The sequence below is a fragment of the Mastigoproctus giganteus genome, chromosome 3, assembly GCF_048544385.1.
Source record: "Mastigoproctus giganteus isolate SK-2022 chromosome 3, ASM4854438v1, whole genome shotgun sequence".
In the NCBI taxonomy this organism is placed as follows: Eukaryota; Metazoa; Arthropoda; class Arachnida; order Uropygi; family Thelyphonidae; genus Mastigoproctus; species Mastigoproctus giganteus.
This window is the reverse complement of record NC_143577.1, coordinates 251,204,065-251,229,158: the sequence shown is the minus strand read 5'-3', so window position 1 is coordinate 251,229,158 and position 25,094 is coordinate 251,204,065. Positions and strand designations below refer to the sequence as shown.

The 25,094-nt window shown below is 36.3% G+C and overlaps 1 protein-coding gene across 1 annotated transcript in view; it reads left to right on the top strand.

Moving 5' to 3' along the window:
* Positions 1–25,094, top strand: part of clu (clustered mitochondria protein homolog) — a 292,499-nt gene that overhangs the window by 58,022 nt on the left and 209,383 nt on the right. The window contains exons 9-13 of the mRNA XM_090370384.1: positions 614–842; positions 6,957–7,059; positions 9,586–9,706; positions 13,087–13,178; positions 25,039–25,079. Coding sequence (XP_090226510.1) covers positions 614–842; positions 6,957–7,059; positions 9,586–9,706; positions 13,087–13,178; positions 25,039–25,079 — 586 coding nt within the window. The remainder of the gene's footprint in view (positions 1–613; positions 843–6,956; positions 7,060–9,585; positions 9,707–13,086; positions 13,179–25,038; positions 25,080–25,094) is intronic.

Here is a 25,094-nt window from a genome sequence, read left to right as displayed (position 1 = left end):
GCATGGTACCAAGTACTATAAGTTCTAATACCTTTCTTGTTTGGAGTTTTCATTAGTATAAACCTGGGTCTAATGCTTTTCATATTTTGGGTTTCTATAAAAAAACATGTGTAGTGGGGGTTGTAATTTTACTCCTTACATTTTAATAAATGTATCTAATTTTTCACCGATATGCAACATTTTAATGTGTGCACAGAAAACAGGAGCATTAAAAAAATATTACTTTATAGTATTTTTTAATTATTTTTTATTAATTTATAATTATATATATTTAATTACTATGTATGCGATTTACTTAATATCTTCTTTTCCTAATCGTGATTTCAAAAGTTATTTACTGCATGGGTTATCTTAATCATGTTCAAGACACCTTTTTTTTAGTCATGATTAGGGAAATAGGGATAAAATCTTAATATTTGCTTATATTTTCTTATTATTTGTAATGCTATTTATTTAATTACTATTTACATTTTTTTTGTCTCATATTTTGTTGATAATATTTTAATAACTAATATTTTCTTTATTATTTTGGAGCTTTACATCATGGTGTAACAACATTAAATTTTTGTGTAAATACTTTTTTTTTTTTTTTTTTTTTTTTTTTTTAAATTAGCTTTCTCTTCTAAACTGGGCTACGAAGAGCACATTCCTGGCCAGACAAGAGACTGGAATGAAGAATTACAAACAACAAGAGAGTTGCCGAGAAGAACTCTGCCAGAAAGGTTATTAAGGGAAAGGGCCATTTTTAAAGTCCATAGTGATTTTGTTGCTGCAGCAACAAGAGGGTCCATGGCTGTCATTGATGGAAATGTAATGGCTATTAATCCTGGAGAAGAAACAAAGTAGGCCTCTGTTTAATTATTTTTTCAAACACTTTAGGGTCTGCCATATACAAGAAACCTTAATTCAAAATGCAAGGGGGGGGGACCAACAGCTTATGAAACATATGAAACAGACTAAATTTACCCAAATTATTTTTTTGACATAACTTAATACAATATAGTAATAACAGTAAATCCATTTTAGCAGAGAAAAAATTAAACTATTGAATACATATTGAGTCTTGATTAATCGCATGTAATAAAATATTTGTAACATGATTTATGCTGTTGTGCACGAGTATGTAAGGAAGTTAAGTACTACCACTAATACAGTTTTTGTCTCTTTTTTAAAGAAAAGGTCTGTGGATTGGCTTTTTTTTTTAATGAATTTTTGAACTTCTCATAACACTTGTTTACCAAGGCCCCCTCATTCTGTTGTTCACATACAAATGAGTTCATTACAAAATTGCAGGGCAAACTGTAAGAAAAGTGTGCATGTGTGTGTGTGTGTGTAAACTTTTATAGATGTAAATGGATTCCCTATGACTAGATTAAAGGAATTTGCTTCTGTTACTCTAAAAGTTTAGTATTCCAATATATAGTTGGAAGAATTCACCTAAGCAACAAATATTAAGTCATCCTATAAGTAATGCCCTCCAACCCTTTAGTTTATTGCATTTTCAAACTTGTGTTATTTATGTTTATCTGTGCACATTTCATAGAATATTTTGTTGTTAATTTGTGCAAGCATATGTACCATCATTCTGTAGATAGGTTTTTAAAAGTTAAGAGTGTTCTGCTTTTCTCAGACATTTAAAAACAAGATTGAAGTGTCAAAAGGAAAAACATTGTGTATAATGCTTTAAGAATTTAAGAAAAGAAATGTGGCTGTAGCCACAAATATTCAAGATTCATTGGGTAGCTAAGAATAAGAACAGGTGCATGTATACTTGTGTGTACACCAATGGTAGGAGTTTGGTAAATAAATTTGTATTTGAGATGTTGATCAAAACATCAAAGGCAGATATTGTTGGGAGATATCAGAGATGAGGTGTCACACAGATAAAAGGAATGCAGAATTGGAATTTGGGAGTTCAATTTGAACAGAAAGAATAGGAATGAAGGAGGGGTTATGCTATTAGTTGAGAAACACAATCTAAGGAAGTGCAGCCAGTTGATATGGGTGGACAGTGCAGTGTTGAGTCAGTTTGGTGTTGACATAAACACTGGAAAAGCAAAATTGAGAGTAGGAGTGTGTTATAGGCCTAATGACTTGGATGAGTATAATGAACAACTGTACAGAGAAATAGTGGGCCATTAAATCAGATTCTTATATTGAGGGATTTTAATTTTCCAGATATTGACTGGAACTTGTGGTTTGGTCACACACACTAGCTGCTGATTTCTCCCAAACATGCTAATGTTTTCTACAGCAGCATGTTCGGGAGGCAATTAGAGGGAGTAATACTCTTTATCTGATTATCAGTAGTGATTCTTCATGCATTAAGAATCTGCAGAAAAAGGAACCACTGGGTGGCAGTGATCACAGTGTGCTGATGTGGGATTTACTGAAAAAGGCAACTACCATCAGGGGTAAATGGAAGGGTTTTTGTTTTCATAATAGTGCCTATAGTGGTCTGAGATAGGTTTTTTCTTTTTAAATTCTATATAGTAGGACCTACTGATGATGTTACCAACAACAAATTCTAAACGGGAAGCATTTAAAGAATTAATCTCAGATGCTACTAGGCTTTTCACACCAACTAAGAAATATTGTTCAGGGTTTAGGCCTAAATGGATGTCAGATGAACTAATGAGACATGTGGCAGAGAAGAAAATTGCATGGGATACATATAAATTAACAGGTGACACAAAACCTATGGTAGATATAAGCTGGTCTGTAATCAAGTCGCAAAGGACGTTGGGTAGGCAAAGACAGATTACCAGAAATCTTTGGCAAAGGATGCAAAGAAAAAAAAGAGCAAAAAGCTCTTTACTTATGTAAACTATAGAAGGAAGGGGATGAATCAAAGTGGTCCACTTGATATCGATGTTTCAACTGTTGATGATCCTGCTCAGGTAGTTAGCAAACTGAATAAGTATTTTGCATCTACATTTAAACATGAGGAATTATTCAGGAAGAGGGAATGATAGAGGTGTAGTAAACTCTGGCAGTGAGCTAAATAATTTTGTAATATAATAACTGAGAGCAAAATGGTGCAGAAACTGTTTAAGATAAACATAAGAAAGACACCTGGATGAATGGGATCTTTCCAGTTATATTGAAGGAGGCAGTAAAGGAAGTAAGCAAACCCTTAGCCATAATTATGAGAGCTTTCTTGGACTCAGGGGAGGTGCCCATGGACTGCAAATGTGACCCCAATTCACAAAGGAGAATCAAAGGATGACAAGTAATTCCCCAGACCTGTTAGTTTAACTTCTGTTCTGGGGTAATTAATGGAGGCACTAGTCAAAGAAGCACTGCAGAATAATCTAGACAAGACTTCATTTATAGTTCAGACACAGCATTGTGTAAGTTAAAGGGAAGTCTTGTCTGACCAATGTGGTTGGATTCTATGATATGGTCACAAAGGAACTGGATGCAAAGAATAATTTTGATATCATATACTTGGACCTTAGAAAAGCTTTTGATACTGTTGCACATAGCAAGACTGCTGTACAAATTGGAGCAGTGTGGCCATGGCATTGGGGGCAAATTGCTGCTATTGATAAAGGGATGGTTGAGTGGGAGAAGACAGAGTGGTAATCAATGGACACTGCTCTTCGTGGACTAATGTTATTAGTGGGGTTTCCCAGGGTTCAGTGTTGGGTCCTTTGTTGTTTCTTGTATTTATTAATGATATTGATGAAGGTATATCAGGTGTAATGTCTAAGTTTGCAGAAGATACGAAGGTTGGCAGGGTTGTTAATGACACTGATGCCAGTACGGTACTGCAACAGGATCTAGAAAAGTTGAGCAGATGAGCTGAGAAGTTGCAACTGAAAGTTAACATTAACAAATGCAAAGTACTGCATATGGGAAGCAGTAATCCTAGAGTAATGTATCAACTGTGTGGTACTAAACTCAGGGTGGTAGAGAATGAAAAGAACTTGGTGGGGGGAGGGTAATTGTGCAGTCAGATATGTTTTCTTAGTAGTGCAGACAGTCTGCAAAAGTAGCTCATGGTGTCTTGTCAATGACATACAGGAATTTTTTTTTTGCAGGGATAAGGAGGTGATTATCCCCTTGTATAAGGCAGTGGTCAGGCCACACCTTGAGTACTGTATACAGGTCTGGAGGCCTCATTTTAGGAAAGATGTAGTGCTGCTGGAATGAGTACAGAGAAGGGCAACAGAGAAGATTATTGAATGGAACAAAGGATTGCTCTTATGAAGAAAGGCTTTAAGTTTTGCAAATTACAGTGTCTGGAGACTAGGTGCCTGTGAGGTGATCTGATTGAGGTGTATATGGTCTTGAATGGTTTGGGCAAGCTCAATGCTCATGGGATTCTTCCTCTTGCCAAGATTAATCGCCTGAGGGGGCATAAATTCAAATTGAGGAAAGACAGTTGTAGAATAGATGTGCAGAAATTTGCCTTTACCCAGTGGGTAGTTGATTTCTGGAACAAACCTCCATCTGTTGTGGAAGTGGACAGATTAAATAAATTCAAGGCAGAACTAGACAAACATTTGGAGTGAATGGATGGGTGAATTGGGTAGGTTTTTTTTATTAATTTTTTTTTGTTTGGCTAATGCTGTTATAAGCTTAGGTCTAATGACTGCAGCTTTGCTAAGTAAATACATTCAGGGTGACTTATTTGGTTCAGTTGTGAGCTGCTATTGATGGTCATTAATTTCTTTAAAATATCTGCTGTAACAGTGGAAGAACTTTCTTCCTATGGACCAACAGAATTCTGTTGTAAATAATACAATGTATACATTATATTGTAAATAAACAATATCGTTATCAAATTGAAAACTTGTAATATCGCTGCTCAAACAGTGTTCTAACCCCCCCCCCCCCACAGTTCTGAAGACTGGGAAACAGTGAGTTCCTGAAACATAGCCATGGAAGAAGGTTATCAAATTGTAGCAGTGTGCTTAATGATTTTGTAATAACTGAGAGCAAAGTGGAGGAGAAATTGTTGAAGTTAAACATAAGAAAGGCACCTGGGGTGGATGGGATCTATCCAGTTATATTAAAGGAGGCGGCAAAGCAACTAAGCAAACCCTTAGCCATAATTATGAGAGCATCCTTGGATTCAGGGGAGGTTCCCACGGACTGGAGATGTGCAAATGTATCCCCAATTCACAAAGGAGGTTCGAAGGGTGACACGAGTAATTACAGACCAGTTAGTTTAACTTCTGTTCCAGGTAAAATAATGGAGTCACTGGTTAAAGATGCATTGCAGGATCATCTAGACAAGACTGCAGCAATAATTCAGACACAGCATGGGTTTGTTAAGGGAAAGTCTTGTCTGACAAATTTGATTGGTTATTATGATGTGGTCACAAAGGAACTGGATGCAAAAAATAATTTTGATATCATATACTTGGATTTCAGTAAAGCTTTTGACACTGTTGCGCATGGAAGACTACTGTACAAATTGGAGCAGAATGGTATTAAGGGTAAGTTGCTACAATGGATAAAAGGATGGTTAAGTGGGAGAAGACAGAGGGTGGTAATCAATGGGTGCTGCTCTTCGTGGACTAATGTTATTAGTGGAGTCCCACAGGGTTCGGTGTTGGGTCCACTGTTGTTTTGTATATTTATCAATGATATTGATGAAGGTATATCAAGCTTAATGTCGAAGTTTGCAGATGACACGAAGGTTGGCAGGGTTGTTAATGACAGTCATGGCAGTGTGCTACTGCAACAGGATCTAGATAATTTGGGCAGATGGGCTAAGAAGTGGCAACTGAAGTTTAACCTTGACAAATGCAAAGTACTGCATATGGGTAGAAATAACCCCAGAGAAACGTACCAACTGTGTGGTACTACACTTAAGGTGGTAGAAAATGAAAAAGACCTGGGAATAATTGTGCAGTCAGATATGAAGTTTTCTGAGCAATGCAGACAGGCTGCTAGGGCAGGTCACGGGGTTTTGTCAATGATATATAGGAATTTTGCTAGCAGGGAAAAGGTGATTGTCCCTCTGTATAAGGCAATGGTCAGGCCACGCCTTGAGTACTGCGTACAGGTCTGGAGGCCTCATTTTAGGAAGGATGTAGATTTGCTTGAGCGTGTACAGAGAAGAGCAACACGATTGGTGAGGGGAATGAAGGGATCCTCTTACCAAGAGAGGCTTAAGTTCTGCAAATTGCAGTGGCTGGAGACTAGGCACCTGCGCGGTGATCTGATTGAGGTCTATAAGGCCTTGAATGGGTTGAGCACGCTGAATTCTGATGGGATCCTCCCACTTGTTCAGAATACGAACCTACGGGGACATAAGTTCAAATTAAGAAAGGATAGATGTAGAATAGATGTGCGGAAATTTGCCTTTAGCCAGCGGGTGGTTAATTGCTGGAACAAACTTCCATCTGTCGTTGTGGAAGTTGATAGGTTAAATAAATTTAAGGAGGAACTGGACAGGCATTTGGAGGGTATGGTGTGATTTTTTTTTTTTTTTTTTTTTGGCTGATGCTGCATAAGCTCCTACACTTGCTTTCTTGCATCAAGTGCCACTACTACTACTAATTAAGTGTTTTGCAGTGTGGTGGTTCAATTCCTTTAATATGTATCGTTTCAGTAATAAATTACTTATTCTACCCTGTGATATAAGTGTAGTGTCTAGCAATTCATTAACATAAAAATGACTTTTCACTATCCATATTTAGACACACTTAACAGTTTCAGTTAATGCTGAATTCTGATCTAATTCTGATCAGGGAAAATGCTAATACATTTTTCCTGATCAGAATTAGAGAATTTTTATTTCTGTTTGCTTTTTGTACCTCACATTAATATTGAATATTTCACTCTTAGTTGAGGTGATCAGAGTATTAGTTAGATTGCTCTTTCTAGAGCTCTGCTGCCATAAAGTAACATTAAATAAATATTATAATCATGCTCTTTATAAATAAGGCTTGCCTTTTTAATGATTTTTTTTTTTTTTTTTTTTTTTTTTTTTTAAGAATGCAGATGTTTATCTGGAATAACATATTCTTTAGTCTTGGTTTTGATGTAAGGGACCATTATAAGGAGTTAGGAGGGGATGCTGCTGCATTTGCTGCTCCTGTAAGTATTAGCTCTATTTTGCATTTAAAATTCAAGAATCCATTAGCAAATGAATATTTAATTCTTGGTGAGTTTCTACTCGATGCAAATCAAATATACATAATTGTATATTTAATTAACATACTACTAGTGCTGAAGCATTAATTTGTATGTAGGTAAATAGTAAAAACAAACATTTTTTGCATAAAACAGATAATTATGATATCTGAATCCCTTCAGATGCACTTCAGATAAGTAATACTTTCCCAGAAGTATATTGTTATTCTCATTTGAGTACTGCTAACCAGATGGTGCACTGTTTTGTTGACTTCTCTTCTCATGGTATTGTAATTTGTGACTTTAAATACAGGATTTCCATGAACCTGGAAAACTTGGGGAATTGAATTTGAAAATTATTAAACTCTCAGGAAAAATCTTATGTACCTATTTTTAGTTATTGTTTTGTAATGGTGGTCATAGAAAGTTTTTTTTTTTTTTTTTTTTTTTTCTTCCATGGTCAGGGTTAATTTTTTAAATTTCAGAAAGTATCTTTTGGTCTCTTTAAAGAGCTTAAAAAAAAAAAAAAAATGCAAAGATTGAAATTTTTTTTGCAATCAGCAATGCAGAAGTTGATTGAGTGAGGTACTCTGAAGTATAATTTTGTTAGAGCTTTCATGTGCTTTTTACCACACCAGGTTATTCAGTTTCCAACTTTCTCCAGTCAGCATATAAAAGTATTAGTCCAGAGATTTAAAGAGAAAAAGAATTAGGTTTCTCTTTTTGTAAAAAAGGCTATTTGCCTGTTTAAAGCACTCTTGAATAATTTAAGGCTGACAAGGAATTGCGAGAGAGAGAGAGAAGTATGGGAACTTTTCAATTAAAAATGGTTAAATGGAGATTCTTTATCCAAGTTCTTAAAAAGAAAATGAGTGGCAAATAGTTCATCTGAAAATTCAGTTTACAGCTGCCATAAGAACTGGTGACCTCTTACAATTAGGACATTGCTAACCAATTTAGCTGCTTCTCAGAAGGCAAGCTTATTTATTAGAATAAATGAAAGTTAGTTTATTTGAAGAGACTACATCTTGTGGTGACGTTTGCATTCGAGAGATTAATGCTGTTTATATAAAAAGTTTATATTACCATTTATATAACAAGTGATAAGAGTAATAACACATTGTTCAATTTTTAGTTATTTCAAAGCAATTAAATAGATGCATGTTCACCCAGTGATGAGGTTAACATATTGTTCAATGGATAGTCATTTCAGAGCATTTAAATAGTGAACAATTCAATCTATCACCCAGATTTTTTTTTTTTGTTATCCCTATGTAAAATTTGCACATCTCAGATTATTGTATGGTGATATCAGTTTTTAAAAAATCCAGATTGAACTATAAAGTTATTTATATGCTCACCCTGTACATATATTAAAATTTACCAATTTACACAAATTTAAACAGATGCTCCAACCGTTTAAAACTGATGTAATAATAAAATAAAATAATATTTACAAAAATTGATTATTTACAAAATTACGACAACGCTGTCATCCTTGACTGGGCGCATAGATTCTGGGACCGCAAGTGGCTGGAAAATCTGTGGATTGGATCTTCTGGCAACAATATCATGAATAGAGATAGGGGAGTAAAACTTCACCCCCTTTTTGAGGCAGTGGTTTTTGCCAGAGATAAATGTTTTAGTTTTCCATGCCCCCAGGCCACTTCCGGTTCTGGTACACGTGAAAGGGATACTGAGTATGCGCCTGGTCATCCACGTGTGCTGTGAACCTGGTATTTAAGAATGTGTCGCTTAAGTTTCATTATTGCTGCGGAAGGAGGCAGACACCTCCGAAAGCTTCAATAGTGTTTTTATCGCTTTTAAATTTATATTTTAATGCATTTTAACATATTTACTTATTTTATTTTATTTTTGTCTCAAATTAGTTTTTTGTAAATATTATTTTAGTTTTTTGCATTATTTTATTATTAAATCAGTTTTAAATGGTTGGCGTATCTGTTTAAATTTGTGGTTTGAATAATCCCAACTTTAGAGGCCTTATTGCATATATTACCAATTTCCAGTTGGCAGCAAAATAAGCTGACATGCAACATAAAAAAAAAAAAGATCATAATTGAATAAAACGTGTGGTGCTAATCATGTCATCAAAGTAAAAATAAATAAGTATAGATTCTAATAACATTTTCTGCGTAGATATTGGTTGAATATTAGAATTAGGGATGCTTAATCAAAAATAAGGAATGGCTAAAAATAATGAAGCAGATGAGCAAAGTGATAATGTATTGAGTTGGCATATGCGTATTGAAAAGCTTCATCTTTTGAACCTCTGAATGTTTCGATCAAAATGAAATTAATATTCTGAACATTTTAGGAAGAGATCTTTTTGTCATGTACCACATTATACTGCAAAGATTTTTGATACATATTACTCAAACATGCATATGCAAAATTTTTGTAACCAGTATAAAATATAATCTGTACTGAATTTAAATTTACTTATCCACCCCCCTCCTCCTGTTTTTGTAGTGCAATGATCTGCAAGGAGTAAGAGCATACAGTGTTGTAGATGTAGAGGGACTTTATACTTTGGGAACTGTGGTTATTGATTATAGAGGTTTTCGTATTACAGCTCAGTCTATCATTCCAGGTATGTAAATTGCATTTTTCTTAGAACATTATTTTTTGATTTTCACAGACAAAAGTCCCTTTTAACTCTCTCTCTCTCTCTCTCTCTCTCTCTCTCTCTCTCTCTCTCTCTCTCTCTCTCTCTCTCTGTGAGAGTGAAATTCTATGTGGGCCCCAAGGATTACATATGTAAATACAGTGGATTCCGATTATTTGGGCCACTGGTTAATTAGGGCACCCGTTTATTTGGAGCAAATCTTAAAAAACAGAACCCATTCGAGAAAATAGCCAGGGTTGACTTCACTTAATTGGGACAACATGCCATTTAATCGGGGCAGGAGACCGCAGCACTGGAGATTACCCTACGATTGTCTGCGACCGTACCACGTGGTTCGGTCGTATTTCTGGAAGTCACAACCATAAAACAATAAATACAATTAGCAGTCACCTGTTTATTCGGCTTTTCTGTTAGTGCAATCTATCATAAACGGATAGTAAACTCAATCTTACTGAATTTGCGACAATACCGACAGCTAGAATTCTGTGGGTTATTATGGTGAAATGTGTTTACACTTCCATGGAATCTTCAAGCATATAAAAAAATTAATTTTCAGAATCTTCTTTTCATTCCTATTTTTAAAGCTTCATAACTTGTTACTCTGTTCTCACTTGCACGTATCGTGTTATTTGCAATTTGTGTGTGCCATGTTGCTTATCTTTTTACTGTTTTAAATTTTAACCCCCCTACCCACAAATGTCAGTGAGCAGAAATATCAACTAGTTAGTATGTACATACTACAGTATGTATTAATTATTCTGATTATCACATATATCCTTCTGATTTTCACGTATCATTTAATTGTTAAGGTAATAAAGGGTAAACCAAATACGGAGAATGCGGAAAGGCAGGGAATGACCACCGCACCGGAGCAATATGGCCTTAGTTGCTAATGCTCCTAAAAACCAAATAACAACAACAACAACAACAACAATAAAGGGTAAATTGTGCTTAATATAGCCTGTAGATAATATTCCTCCTATTTTTTGCTAATTAGAATCGCTGTTTAATAGAATTAAAATTCAATTCACAAACATGATCACAATGACTGGCGCTTACTACACATCGTATAGTGAACGGTACTTTACTATGGTGAGTCCATCGTAACGTGATTTGATTATACAGTGAACCAATTGTAAAGCGGGGGTAACTTGGTTTCAGTCAGTGATCCATTTGCAAAGGTCATCAACTGTATAGATTTTACTGTGATAAGCTAAACCTGAATATCTACAGAAACTTAATTTAGCAGATCTTGCAAAACTAAAAACTTTATGTGAAACTTCAGATAATTGGGGCAGCCACTTAATCGAGCCAAAATGCTCTAGTTCCGATGTGTCCCAAATAACCAGAATCAACTGTATATACTTTTCAAATAATGTGCCCATTTATATTTTCTTAATCTTTCAGTAAGTGCTACCATCTGTTATGTGTTTACAAGTAATTAAGACAGTTTTTAATAGATGGCAGCATAAAACTAGCCTTTAAAATCAGAAAGCCTTGCAGCACTTCCTCCCCTGTTTTTCAATTTTGACTTACCAGCTGATATTGTTTAGAATTCATAACCAGAAGTTGACAAAACTAAGTCAAGTAATATTCCTTTTATCGTTGAGTAAGTAATTCATACATACATATATATTTACAGCTTCATCCTCTGCATGCCTCAATGGCTGAGACCCATATGCCCAAATAATTCATACATCTGAATTCTGGACTTCTGTCTCCAAGACTCAGAAGGACATGAATAAATGGATTGTCACATTTTTGGAGAATGACAGCCTGCCAACAATATTGGAAATAGGTGATCAGGTCAAACAGGAACTATTTGACTTGATGCAACTATTTCCAATAATCATCCAAATTACGATATTTTTTTTTATTCTTTTTCAAGCTTTCCACATGTATATTATCTGTATATCATTTCTCCTGCAGAATCCTTACATTCATAGATATTTGAATGATGCAAAAGCTTTTTTTTTATGTGTTTGGGGAATAGTGAAATTTACTGCAATAACAATTGCATTGCATTCTTATTATGATAAATCCAAATGCAACAAGGTATAATATTATAAGAGATTAAAATTATCTATTAAATATTGGTGTAGATACACCATAGATAGCTCTTAAGTGAAAACTACAATAGTAGTGTAAAGGCATCGTTTCAACTGTATCTCATATTGTGATCATCCTTCATAAGTTACCATGTATTGCGATACCTTCTCTTCGTTAATAGAGAAGGCTATTCATTTCAAACTCATGTTGGCCTTTCATTGATGGATGGGCAGGTACCCTGGTATTGCATTCACAACAACCCAATTGTAAAGTTAATCCCACAATATGCGAGGTGCCAAAATGTGTACGTGATAATACTATAATAAACCCAAATGCAACAAGGCATAATATTATAAGAACTTAAAATTATCTCTTAAATATTGTTGATACACCATAGATAGCTCTTAAACAAAAACTACGATAGTAGTGTAAAGGCATTGTTTCAACTGTATCTCGTATTGTGATCATCCTTCATGAGTTACCATGTATTGCACTACCTTGAATAAGTAATGTTTCACTATTCACTAACAGAGAAGGCTATTGTTACTTATTCTCGGTATACAATAGCCTTCTCTGTTAGTGAAGTGCTACTTTTTCAAGGTAGTGTAATACATGGTAACTCGCTGTGAAGGATGATCACAATATGCGATATGGTTGAAATTGATGCTTTTACACTACTATCGTAGTTTTCATTTGAGCTATCTATGGTATATCTACACCAATATTTAATTAACTGCATTCTTATGGAAGAATTGAAAGTGCTGTCAAATTTCAAATTGACCTTTCAAATCTGTTATAGTGAAATTTCTTTTATAATGAAAGCCCAGATTTAATTTTTTTTTTTTTTTTCTGCAGAAATGTGTTCAGTGAATTGTACCACATCATTATAACTTGGTTTCAATCAGTGATCCATTTGCAAAGGTCATCAGCTGTATAGATTTTACTGTGATAAGCTAAACCTGAACATCTACAGAAACTTAATTTAGCAGATCTTGCAAAACTAAATCTCAGCCTTTGGGTGTTCAGCAGTTATCTTTAGTTTGACAAAATTTTCATCATGATTGCATTATATGCAAGTTTAAAAGTTAATGCACTAGATATTATTACATTGTGCTTTAAAAAAAAATCTTTTTTTTTTTTTTTAATTAACAGTCCTTTTTTTTCCTTAAGAGGCTGTCTTTTGAAAGGTTTAAAGAAACCTTTAGTTTTGAATACTGAAAAAAAAATTAAAATATATTTAATGAAATCAGCTTTATTTCATTATACTAAAGTTTATTATTGCATATAAATTTTAGGGATTTTAGAGAGAGAACAAGAGCAATCAGTAGTTTATGGGTCTGTAGATTTTGGAAAAACAGTTGTGAATCATCCCAAATATCTTGAACTGGTTTGTATTTTCTTAAAATATATATTTTTGAATGTAATTTTGTACATTTTCAAAACTGTTATAACATAGCTCTTACTAAACTGCTTACTTAATCCTTTACAGATGCATTGCAGGATCATCTAGACAAGACTGCAGCAATAATTCAAACACAGCATGGGTTTGTTAAGGGAAAGTCTTGTCTGACAAATTTGATTGGTTATTATGATGTGGTCACAAAGGAACTGGATGCAAAAAATAATTTTGATATCATATACTTGGATTTCAGGAAAGCTTTTGACACTGTTGCGCATGAAAGACTACTGTACAAATTGGAGCAGAATGGTATTAAGGGTAAGTTGCTACAATGGATAAAAGGATGGTTAAGTGGGAGAAGACAGAGGGTGGTAATCAATGGGTGCTGCTCTTCGTGGACTAATGTTATTAGTAGAGTCCCACAGGGTTCGGTGTTGGGTCCACTGTTGTTTTGTGTATTTATCAATGATATTGATGAAGGTATATCAGGCTTAATGTCGAAGTTTGCAGATGACACAAAGGTTGGCAGGGTTGTTAATGACAGTAATGGCAGTGTGCTACTGCAACAGGATCTAGATAATTTGGGCAGATGGGCTAAGAAGTGGCAACTGAAGTTCAACCTTGACAAATGCAAAGTACTGCATATGGGTAGAAGTAACCCCAGAGACTCGTACCAACTGTGTGGTACTACACTTAAGGTGGTAGAAAATGAAAAAGACCTGGGAGTAATTGTGCAGTCAGATATGAAGTTTTCTGAGCAGTGCAGACAGGCTGCTAGGGCGGGTCATGGGGTTTTGTCAATGATATATAGGAATTTTGCTAGCAGGGAAAAGGAGGTGATTGTCCCTCTGTATAAGGCAATGGTCAGGCCACGCCTTGAGTACTGCGTACAGGTCTGGAAGCCTCATTTTAGGAAGGATGTAGATTTGCTTGAGCGTGTACAGAGAAGAGCAACACGATTGGTGAGGGGAATGAAGGGATTCTCTTACCAAGAGAGGCTTAAGTTCTGCAAATTGCAGTGGCTGGAGACTAGGCACCTGCGCGGTGATCTGATTGAGGTCTATAAGGCCTTGAATGGGTTGAGCATGCTGAATTCTGATGGGATCCTTCCACTTGTTCAGATTACCAACCTACGGGGACATAAGTTCAAATTAAGAAAGGACAGATGTAGAATAGATGTGCGGAAATTTGCCTTTAGCCAGCGGGTGGTTAATTGCTGGAACAAACTTCCATCTGTCGTTGTGGAAGTTGATAGGTTAAATAAATTTAAGGAGGAACTGGACAGGCATTTGGAGGGAATGGTGTGTTTTTTTTTTTTTTTTTTTTTTGGCTGATGATGCATAAGCTCCTACACTTGCTTTCTTGCATCATGTGCCACTACTACTACTACTACTACTATTTCATTTTTTTAATTTGTAAATTTAAAATTCCAAATGTAGCAGAATGAAATAATATGCGGAATTTTAAGAAATAAGTTACATTCCTCTAAAAAGACCTAGATACTTTTACATTCTTCTAGATCTTGCATAAAGCTTTTTATGTAAACACTAGAAGGAAGGGGATGAATCCCATAGGTCCACTTGATATTGACGGTTCAACTGTTGCTGATCTTGCTCAGATTGATGACAAGCAGAACTCTGCATCTACATTAACACCTGAAGAATTTTTTTTGAGGGAATAGATGCTAGAAGTTTATCAAACTCTCTTCTAGTGAGCTAAAAGAAAAACTATACTAGTGGAAGAAGCTGGGTGGATCTATCTAATTATATTAAGGGAGGCAGCAGAGAAGGCAATCAGACCCTTAACCATAATTATGAGAGCATCCATGGATTCAGGAGAAATCCTCATGGACTGGAAATGTGCAAATGTATCCCCAATTCACAAAGAAATCAGAGTAGGGTTTTTTTTTTTTTTTTTTTCCTTATGAAAACCCTAAGCATTAGAACATTAGAAGTATTGGAACCTGTAGTACTTAATACCATGCATGGTTTGAAGGTTAAGAAGATGAAAGAAGGTACTTGTTGACATTAGACTTGAATTTCTGTCGATTGTAATTTTTAGGAAATGCATAAGAAGAGGTTGTTTCAGAAAGGCAGAAGTTGAAAGAATAAACGAAGAAGAAAAGTTGGTTCTGTGAGCTTGAAGTTGGATAGTTAAAGGATGCTGCATGGTTGTGGCACATGTTTGGACTATTTTGGAAGAGAGTGCAGGAATTATAGAAGCCAATTCAGAATAATGGTGCCCATGGAAGTATCTATAGAAAAGGAATGCAGCAGAAACAGAACATCTATGAGACAGAGTGATGAAACTGTTAGAGATGAGTTATTAATTAACCTAATTTCCCTCTTCTGAATGGAATCTGGAAGCCTGAGAGAGGTTTTGCGGGTGCCACCTCAGATGTGGGAACAGTATTCCATGGTAGAGCAGATTTAAGATTTGTACAGAGAACAACTGTTTGAAAGAAAAGTAACACAGAGAGTGAAAGAAAACCAAGTTTTTTAGATGCAAGGGAAGCGATATTTGTGATGTGCTTATTCCAAGAGATTCAGGGTAATCCCTAATAGAGATATGTGATCTTGTCTAGAAATCTAAATGTCGTCGAAAATAAGCATAGGAGCAGAAGAATTGTTTTTGTGAGATATAAGGACTGAGTTTTAGAAAGATTTAAATTAACTTAGTTATCTTCACCCGATTGGAGAATTACCTGGAGATCAGCATTTAAAGAATTTGTGGTGGACATTCAAGAAGATGAAGCTGTTTGTGCAGGGAAAGGTTTCAGAAACTGCAAGGTGGAATGCATGCAATAGGCTATCATCAGCAAAACTACGGATAACATTTAGAGTCAGTAGAAGAAGGCCGTTGATGTACGAGAGGAAATGATTGGGATCAACCATGAACCTTGGGGAATACCTGCATTAGTGGAGAAGTTAGAAGACAGTTATCTACTATCATCAACAGTGAGTGGTCAGAGAGAACTGGATACCCAATTACAAAAAGTTAGAAGACCTTTTTGCCAAACACAATCAAAAGCCTTTGAAATGTCAAGGGCAGCTGCTTAAGTATACCATACTTTTCCATTGAATTTGTCCATAGATGGGTAACTTAAGTCAGTATATCACCAGTCGATTGACACTGATGGAATCCGTACTGGTATTAATTGATCAGATGGAAGATTTCTAGATAAGAGGACCGGTACAAAAGTAATGCCTCCTAATTTTTTGCTTTCAAATGTGGCGCTGTAGGTCATTTTGCATGTCACTGAGTGGTCACTAGTGGTCTCTAGTTTCACCATACTGAGTGGTGCTGTGGTCAACCTTGAGTGCAGCACACGGATAGTTCAAAATGGTGGACGTTACAGATATACATATTAAGCAAAAAGTAGTGATTGAATTTCTTACCTACCAAGGAAGAAGTGGTGCCTACTTAAATCCTACTGATGGTAGATAAGTGTCTCAAAAATGCTTATGGTGACAATATTGTAGATGTGAGTATAGTTAGATTTTGGGTAAGACACTTTTAAAGTGGGGAAAGTGACATTGTTGACAAGCCCTGAAGGCAGCCAACCAGTAACGTTAGGAACAACGGCCAACAAGAGCCAGATCTACGTGCTGATCAAAGAGGACTGCTGCACCACAACATGTAAATTGTGCAATGCAGTAGGTAGAGAGAAACCCACTGTGATAACCATCATAAAGAAAAGTAGGCTACAACAACATTTGCAACTAGTGGGTTCCAAAAATTCTGACACGAGTGCAAAGAAGCCCAGAACGTCATCTGTACGGAACTTTCACAGCTGTACAAAAGTGAAGGACAGGTTTTCTTTTATGCATAGTCACAGGTGATGAAACCTAGGTCCACCTTTATGACTGAAGTGAAGATAGTCAATGGAGTGGCCCTCACAAAATTCACCACGCAAGAAGTTCAAAAGACAGCCTTCTGTCGATAAAGTCATGACAACAATGTTTTGGGACAAAGATGGGGTCTTACTTGTGAACCTTCTTGGAGTGTGGTACCACATTTTAGGAAGGATGTAGAGTTGCTAGAATGAGCACAGAGAACGGCAACAAGATTGGTGAAGGGAATGAAGGGGTTCTCTTACCAAAGAATTCTGCAAATTGTAGAATCTGGAGACTAGGTACCCATGAGGTGATTTTATTGAGATGTATAATGCTTTGAATGGGTTGAGCAGGCTCAATGCTGATGAGATTTTACCTCTCTCAGATTACAAACCTGAGGGAGCATAAATTCAAATTGCCAAAGGACAGTTGTAGAATAGATGTTCGGAAATTTGCCCTTAGCCAGTGGATGGTTGATTGCTGGAACAAACTTCCATCTGTTGTGGAAGTAGATAGCTTAAATAAATTCAAGGAAGAACTGGACAAAGTTTTAGAGTGAATGGTTTTGTGAAATGGGTTTTTTTTGGCTGCTTCTGTATAAGCTTGCTTTCTTGTATCATATGCCTTGCTTCTACTAATATGAGGTTGATAATTGCCACAAGAGAAAGCTCCATTGGAGAAGAGACAGTCACCATGTGTGTTCTGAGGTGCCTAGTGGACCACTCACCTCGGCCGTGTACTTAGAATGGTTTTTTTGTGAGAAAAAGATCAAGCATGTCGGATGCATGGTTAGAATTGTCTGGTATTCTGGTAAGTAAATGAACAATCTGTGTGAGACCATTAGTGATTGCAGAGATGTCAGCATCTCAACCAGATGGGTCTTTGTGTCTAGAAAATGGAAGCCAGCTGGAGCTGAGCATTAAAATTACCAAGGAAAATTACCTTACTGTTAGGAAAGTTGGAATAGAGAAAGTAAATTTTCAAAGAGATGAAGCAAGAGTTCCAAGTGATTAGTGGAGTTTGGGAATGATACAGGCAACATATGAATTTGACAATTTGGTAGAGAGATTCTAAGCCAGAGAAGAGCAAAAAGAGAAGATACCAAATTACTAAGTCTCTGACAGGGAATATCAAGGCAGATATATGTATAAGTACCACATTTGAAGTGAAAGGAATTGTACAGCAATTAATTAGGACAATTGAAACATTATTCACTGATCCAATCACTGCTGTGATTGAATCAGTGAATTCAATTGGGATTCTCGGCGCTTGCGCGAATGGTTGTGGTTGTGCTGTGTTTGTGCTCCTGCAAAAGTGAGCTAAATGAATGGTTTCTGATGAATCTGCTCCAACATTTTTATACTGTCTGAATCAGCAAGTTATGTTCATCACATCCACCAAGAAAGAAGAGGTTTTGGAAAGATGGTTTTCATGCTATAATGAATGAAATTTGTTTCCTTTCTACAAGGCATCTCAGATCGTTTCCGTAGGTGCCCCAGAAGCTGGGAAGTATCAACGAAAGGATTACTCCCTTGCAGTATAACCACGGTCAGTCACTTTACTGTTTTTGTCTGATAATAGCACACAAGGTCACCTGCCATTGTTCTTACGAATAGGACTGAGCCTTTCAAAAGATACTTTGCTAGTTAATCTGCAGTGGTGTGAAATCTAGAACTGTTCTTTAAATGTTGTTTAAATTTAGGAATGTTGTTAGGAATGCCTATTGCTTAAATTAGGAATCTACTAAGTATATCTTTAAAATTCGCTCTTTGAATGAATTGTAATTGAATTCTGAAGAATTTTAACTAAAGTTCACGGGTACGTTTAGTCTAAAATTATTTCAGATAGCAATAATTTATGTTGTATATCTCATACTTTGTATATTCATATTTTGTATATTGTATATTTTTTATTGTTTAATCTCAAAAGAAATTCTGTATACTTATTCTTAATTACAATGGTTCCGCAAGTGCATATTATTTGCCAATTGTGCAAAAAGAAATGCAAAGACTTCCTTCAATGCAATGCGGAATGCGGTCTTGTGTACTGCATCAAATGCATAGATATGTCAACTGCCAACTGGAAAAAGATGTCACAGGCGGCGATTGACTTGTGGAAGGGCCCTTGTTGTAAAAATCACAGGCAATCAAAGAAAAAGCAGATGAAACATGAAAATAACTTAGGCTTCAGCCCAGCTGATCCCCTCAAGCCCTCCCGACGATGAACCTCAGTGTTTAAACTGTCCCTCATCGTCAATGGATACTCGGCAGAGTGGGCTATCTGAGGCCATACCTCATGACGTGGCATCAGAGCAGACAAATCGCTCCTTCTGACCTCCTTAACCAAGAAGTTTCACAAGATGAAAATCCAAATGAGCTGACCACAAAATTCATTTTTCAAATCTTGGACACTCACAAATCCATGATGGTCTCTGTTCTTGATGAAACTAAAAAAATCAGATTGGAAAACTCGCAATTGTGTGAATTTAATTATATTTTACTAAAGAAACTTTCGGATTTGACAGATCTTATTTAAAACTCCAGCAGGTCATTAAGTCCTACATACAATTGGACGAAACCCATGGAAAATTCCATTCCACTTTCCAGCCAACCCATGCACCTGTTGCAGAAGCCACTTACGCATCTATTATAAAGCAACCTCCATACCCTTCAGTATATGCTCCTATCCCCAGTCAGTCTCAGAAAACATCTAAGGATGTCAATCGACCTGCAAATCCACTCCTAGAAGATGTCATTTCCTCTAGGCGGTGGATAGATCTCATCGGAAGACAGCGGAATCTGTGCCTCTAATCACACAGGCAGACGTTGACATCCTCCTCCTCCTCCTGTTGTGGGAACAGCCACCAACTCTACAATCAGAGCAATCCCCAGAACCAAAAGTTCAACCAAGGGTATTTTTGTCTCGAGACTCGAACCCCAACTCTGCGATAGAGAAGTAGAGCAGCATATCAGAACACAGCTGCAGATAGAAACAAAGGCAATAAAAATGATTTCTAAACATGAGTTGTACAGCTCTTTCTACATTCAATGCCAGCAAACAGACTTTGAATTACTGAAGGACCACTGTTGGCCTGTGGGAACTATCATTTGGCCTTTCTACGGACGACCCCCTGTCCCTCGTCCTAGGTTACCAGCTAGTGACTTAGCTATCGAAACAAGTGAGCATGAATGACAATCCGTGCATTTTTCAGATATCCAGGAATCTCTACAGGAAATAACGTCTACAAATGATCCATCTGTCTCTTCAGCCTACCAAAATTTCAATGACACTTAACTTAACTCTTGTGAAAACATCTTTCTACCCTGTCACTTTCCAACAATTAAGCCAAACAACTTATGCCTTACTACAGCATCAAAAGATGCAATTACTGTATTCTATATGAACACATGCAATCTTGTAAAACATAATGATGAAATCCTCTCTCAACTGACATCACGGAATCTGCATCCAGACCTGATGGTTTTTACTGAGACTTGGTTCTCTCCTGAGGTTTCAATCCAAATTCCAGACTACTTTCTTTTTCAAAGTTGCAGAGGTGATTCAAAAGGTGGTGGAGTAGCTGGTAGTTGCTGGTAGTAGGGGCGTCTCAGTAGCCAGGTGGGAAGGAGCAGCAGCAGTGCGTAGCGCACACGCTTCTTGATTAGACCGGGGTTCGAGCCCATCACCACCAAATATGGAGGATGTGGAAAGGTCAGGGAATGACCACCGCATATCCCGGAGCAATATGGCCTTAGTTGCTAATGCTCCTAAAAAACAAAACAAACAAACAAAGCTGGTAGTAGGTGGAGTGACTATGTTCATAGTCATCTGCGTTGCTCTGCCTTTCCTATCTTAAATCTGCCTGATCAAGCTTGTGAACTCACTTTTATCTGCATTACCTCTTTGGTGATCAGGTGTCTATACCGACCTCCCTCAGCTTCAGTTAACAGCTTCCTTGTAACTCTTGACAACAGTATCTCATTTCACAAGCAAATTCCTAAGCCATCTACCGATTGGTGACTTTAATATTAACATTCTTCAAAACTCATCCTCTCAGGTGCAAGACCTCCTAGATGTCATCACTTCAAATGGTTTTTCTGTTCTTACTGATGGAGATATCCCAACTAGAATGGGAGAGTCCAATTCCCTTCTTGACTTCGCAGTTAGGGAATGTTCTCTCATGTATCCAATACTTGATACAACTATTTCCGATCATCGTCCCATCTTAATGATAATCGAAAATGAAATAAATGAAGCAGAGATCATGCACACTTTCAAATCTGTCACTCCAGACTCTCTCAATCAGCTTTGTCACGACCTGTGATACAAGTGATCCTGAAATTGCAACGAACTGCTTTTTTAAGCATATCCTAAATAGCTATGAAAAATGTGTCATATATTAGGAGCCCAGGGAATAAAGAGGACACCAGGACAAGAGGGAAAATATGCCCGTTCATCTCAAACAAGATTTGTAATATGTTAAAGAAAAGAGACAACTTTGCAAGAATTGCTAGAACAACAGGAATCAAGGCAGATAAAATTAAATACGCAACGTACAGAAACAAAGTCACTGATTGCATTCGGTCAGAAAAAAGAAAATACTATAGTTCTCAACTTACAAGTATCATAAGCAAGAAAAAACGGACAGTTTTGAACAAACTATTACCGGGAAGGAAACTGAAATCACGGAGCTATGTTGGAAATGTAGTTGAAAACGAGGTACTCATTTCAGATGACGAGCTAAAAGCTACTGCCTTCTGTAACCACTTTAATTCAAGTGTGAATAACCTCTTTCAAGACGAACTTGATTTCAGAGACAATGAAATGAGAGAATCTGTCAAGTACTCAGCCAGAAACCCATTTTTTCTCGTTCCTTTCTCTGATCAAGAGATTTTAGAAGCAGGGAATCAATTGAAAGAAAAGGGAGCCCCTGGCTTTAATGAAATATATCCGTCTCTGCTGAAAAAGGTCCTTAGCTCAATTCTTATGCCACTGAAGTATATATTCAATCTCTCCTTTCAATCTGGTAAATTCCCTTCTCAATTCAAAAAAGCAATAATCATTCCTGTTCCAAAGAGAAACCGTTGTAACTCCATCAACAACTTTCGACCAATAGCTCTACTCTCAGTTTTTGCAAAATTACTCGAAAAAATTCTTCATAGCAGACTCATGGGTTTTCTTGAAGAAATCAGCTCATCCATCAACAACAGTATGCTTATCGCTCTAAAAGATCCACTGATCTTGCAATTGTTGACTTCTGCTCAAGGATCATTGATAGTCTTGAAAAGGGCCACTATGCTATAGCACTGTTTCTTGACTTATCTAAAGCTTTTGATTGCATAAACCATACTATTCTACTTAAACTCAATAACCTTGGCTTGAGAGGGAAAATTAACCTTCTCCTTAAACTATCTTACTGACAGGCCGTTTGTTGTAAGAACAAATCAATCATACTCCGACATCTGTTATTTCTCCAGGGGAGTACCTCAAGGCTCACTTCTTGGACCTATCCTATTTGTTCTTTACATCGATGAATTTCTCTCTCTTCTTCCATCTTCTCACCTAGTAGCATATGCCGATGATATTTCCATCCTAATCACAGATAAAGACCCTAATGAGCTCCAATTCAAAATCTCTGCCTTGCTTTCTGTGATGCATAATTGGCTTCAAAAGAATCAGCTTATACTGAATCCAGAAAAATCAAAATATATGGTATTTAGAATGAAAAACAAACCACTAAATATTGATTTAGACGTAACATACAAAGAAAAACAACTTAAAAGGGTGAATGAAACCAACTTTCTCGGAATCTGGCTAGATGATAAGCTAAGTTGGGCAAAACAAATGATAACCCTATGAAAGAAAACTTCGTCACTAGCGGGAATACTTGCCAGGGCCTCTGCCTGGGTGTCACCTTCTCTTATCAGACAAGTATTCCTTTCTTTAATTCAGCCGCACCTCACCTATGGAATCATCTCATGGGGTACCACCAGCCAAGAAAACTTCGCGAGAATCAACTCCATTCTCAATCGATGCGTTCGTTCAATTTTGGGCCTTCCCTGGAACGCATCAGTTAGTTCGAGGTACAAGGAAGTGACACTCCTAAGCATCTACCAGCTATTGCAGAAAGCCAAGGCGATCCTTGTTTGCTATGAAGACAACAGACTTTTCCTCCTCCTCTCTTCAGATCCTTTTTCATGACCACAGACAAAGAAGAAATATCGTACAATCTAAGAAATGAAGCCAACCTGAAGATTCCACTTTTCAGAAAAGCATAAAATACAGAGGTGCTAAAACTGGAACAAACTTCCTGCAAAAATCAAAAATTTCACTTCACTAAATCAATTCAAGAAACTACTAATTGAACGCATTACCAGAGATGTCCGATTCAAATTACCTTCTACTCAACTGCTGGATTTTATAAACACCAACATGGAAATAATGTACAAATATTAAAGGAAGCAGTTTGTAAATTTCTGTGCATGTATCTCATCATTTTTCTTTTCTCTCCTCATTTAATTGTAAAAATGTTCACAATGATGTTATAAGTAGTGATGCTTTTTGAAGTCTTCTGTAAAGAAATGTATAAAAAAACTCAAATTTATTTATGTCTTTCCTGTTGAACATTACCTGTGCAATTTCAGAACTGTACCATTTTTTAGTTGTATATTTGTATATTCATAATTTTAAGGGAACACCCCCTAAAAAGCCATTGGCTTATGTGTTCTCCCTCCCTTTTTGCTGTTATCTCCCAAAAAAGTGTAATATAAAATAGGGATAAATAAATTATTATTATTATTGTCAGAAGACATGTGTAGTTTGGTAGAGTGGAAACTGACATCATTGAGATTGGAACTGATAACACATATTTGTGAAGTGAACAAGGGAGTGTTTGGGTGGTTTAGATATTTTTTGCAGACAAGTTTGTTCTGTTATTTTTGACAGTTCATGTATTCAGTAGTAAGAAAAAGTGGAGAGAACATTTTGTGTGAATAAATGAAATTTTTGGATATGGCATATGCACGGTGATATACCCAGCTCCTTGACATAACATGGCCTCACCAATGTGAACATGACTAATGGCTGAATTCTGAAAACCACGAGAAATTATCTTTGTAATAACACCACTGCCAAATTCACAAGAAGTACTGGTTAAACCATCAAATGCAGACATTTGGGGAAATATTGGAAACACTCAGACATAAGAGATGCTGAATTTGAATCTGGGGAGTAGTGTGTACAGAAGAGACTTGTTTATTTATTATTATTTTATTTATTTATTTTTTTTCTTATTTGAGGTTCATTTGAGCTAGACTCCAGCAATCCTGTAGGTGCATATGAAGATACTGTACCCAAAAAACCAATCACTGCAGTGGTGATATCCTGTGTATGTTTCTTAGTGTAGTATTTTTTTTTTTTTTTTTTTTTGAGTGATCAGCCTCTTAACCCTATGTGCAGCAGGGCATGCCACACATTGGTTCCATCCTTACCCTGTGGAGACAGGTTGTCAAGATGCTATACAAGTATCGGAGGGTTGAAAGAGAGATATCCAGCATAATGCATAAAACAAAAGCCACAAAATGTTGATTGCAGACTCAAGACTTAATTTCTAGAATTCCAAGAAATCTATCAAATCATTTACTTTTGTATTAAAATATTTTTCTAATTTCTTCAGTTTGATTGTGTTTTGTCATATTTGTTATGGGAAAAAGTACACGAATTGTAATTTATTTGGATAAAATCAATATTTATTATATATTTATAATGAAATAAAATAATATACAGAATAAATAAGAAAATTTGCCTAATTGGAAAATGCTTGATGCACAAAAAAAAAAAAAGTCAGTTTTGAAGTTCACTTAGGGAAGTACTGCATGGGAACAGGAACCCAGTTCTACTGTTTCACTTTTTAGACATTTTTAATGAAAATTTGTACAGTGGTAAAAATTATTCTTCATTATAGAATTATTCATTAAATAACTCTCCTTATAAGTTAATATCTTGCTTTTCAGCTAAATAAAGCAGGTCCTCACCTGAAAATTTTACCTCACAAGTAAGTTCTCTTTTG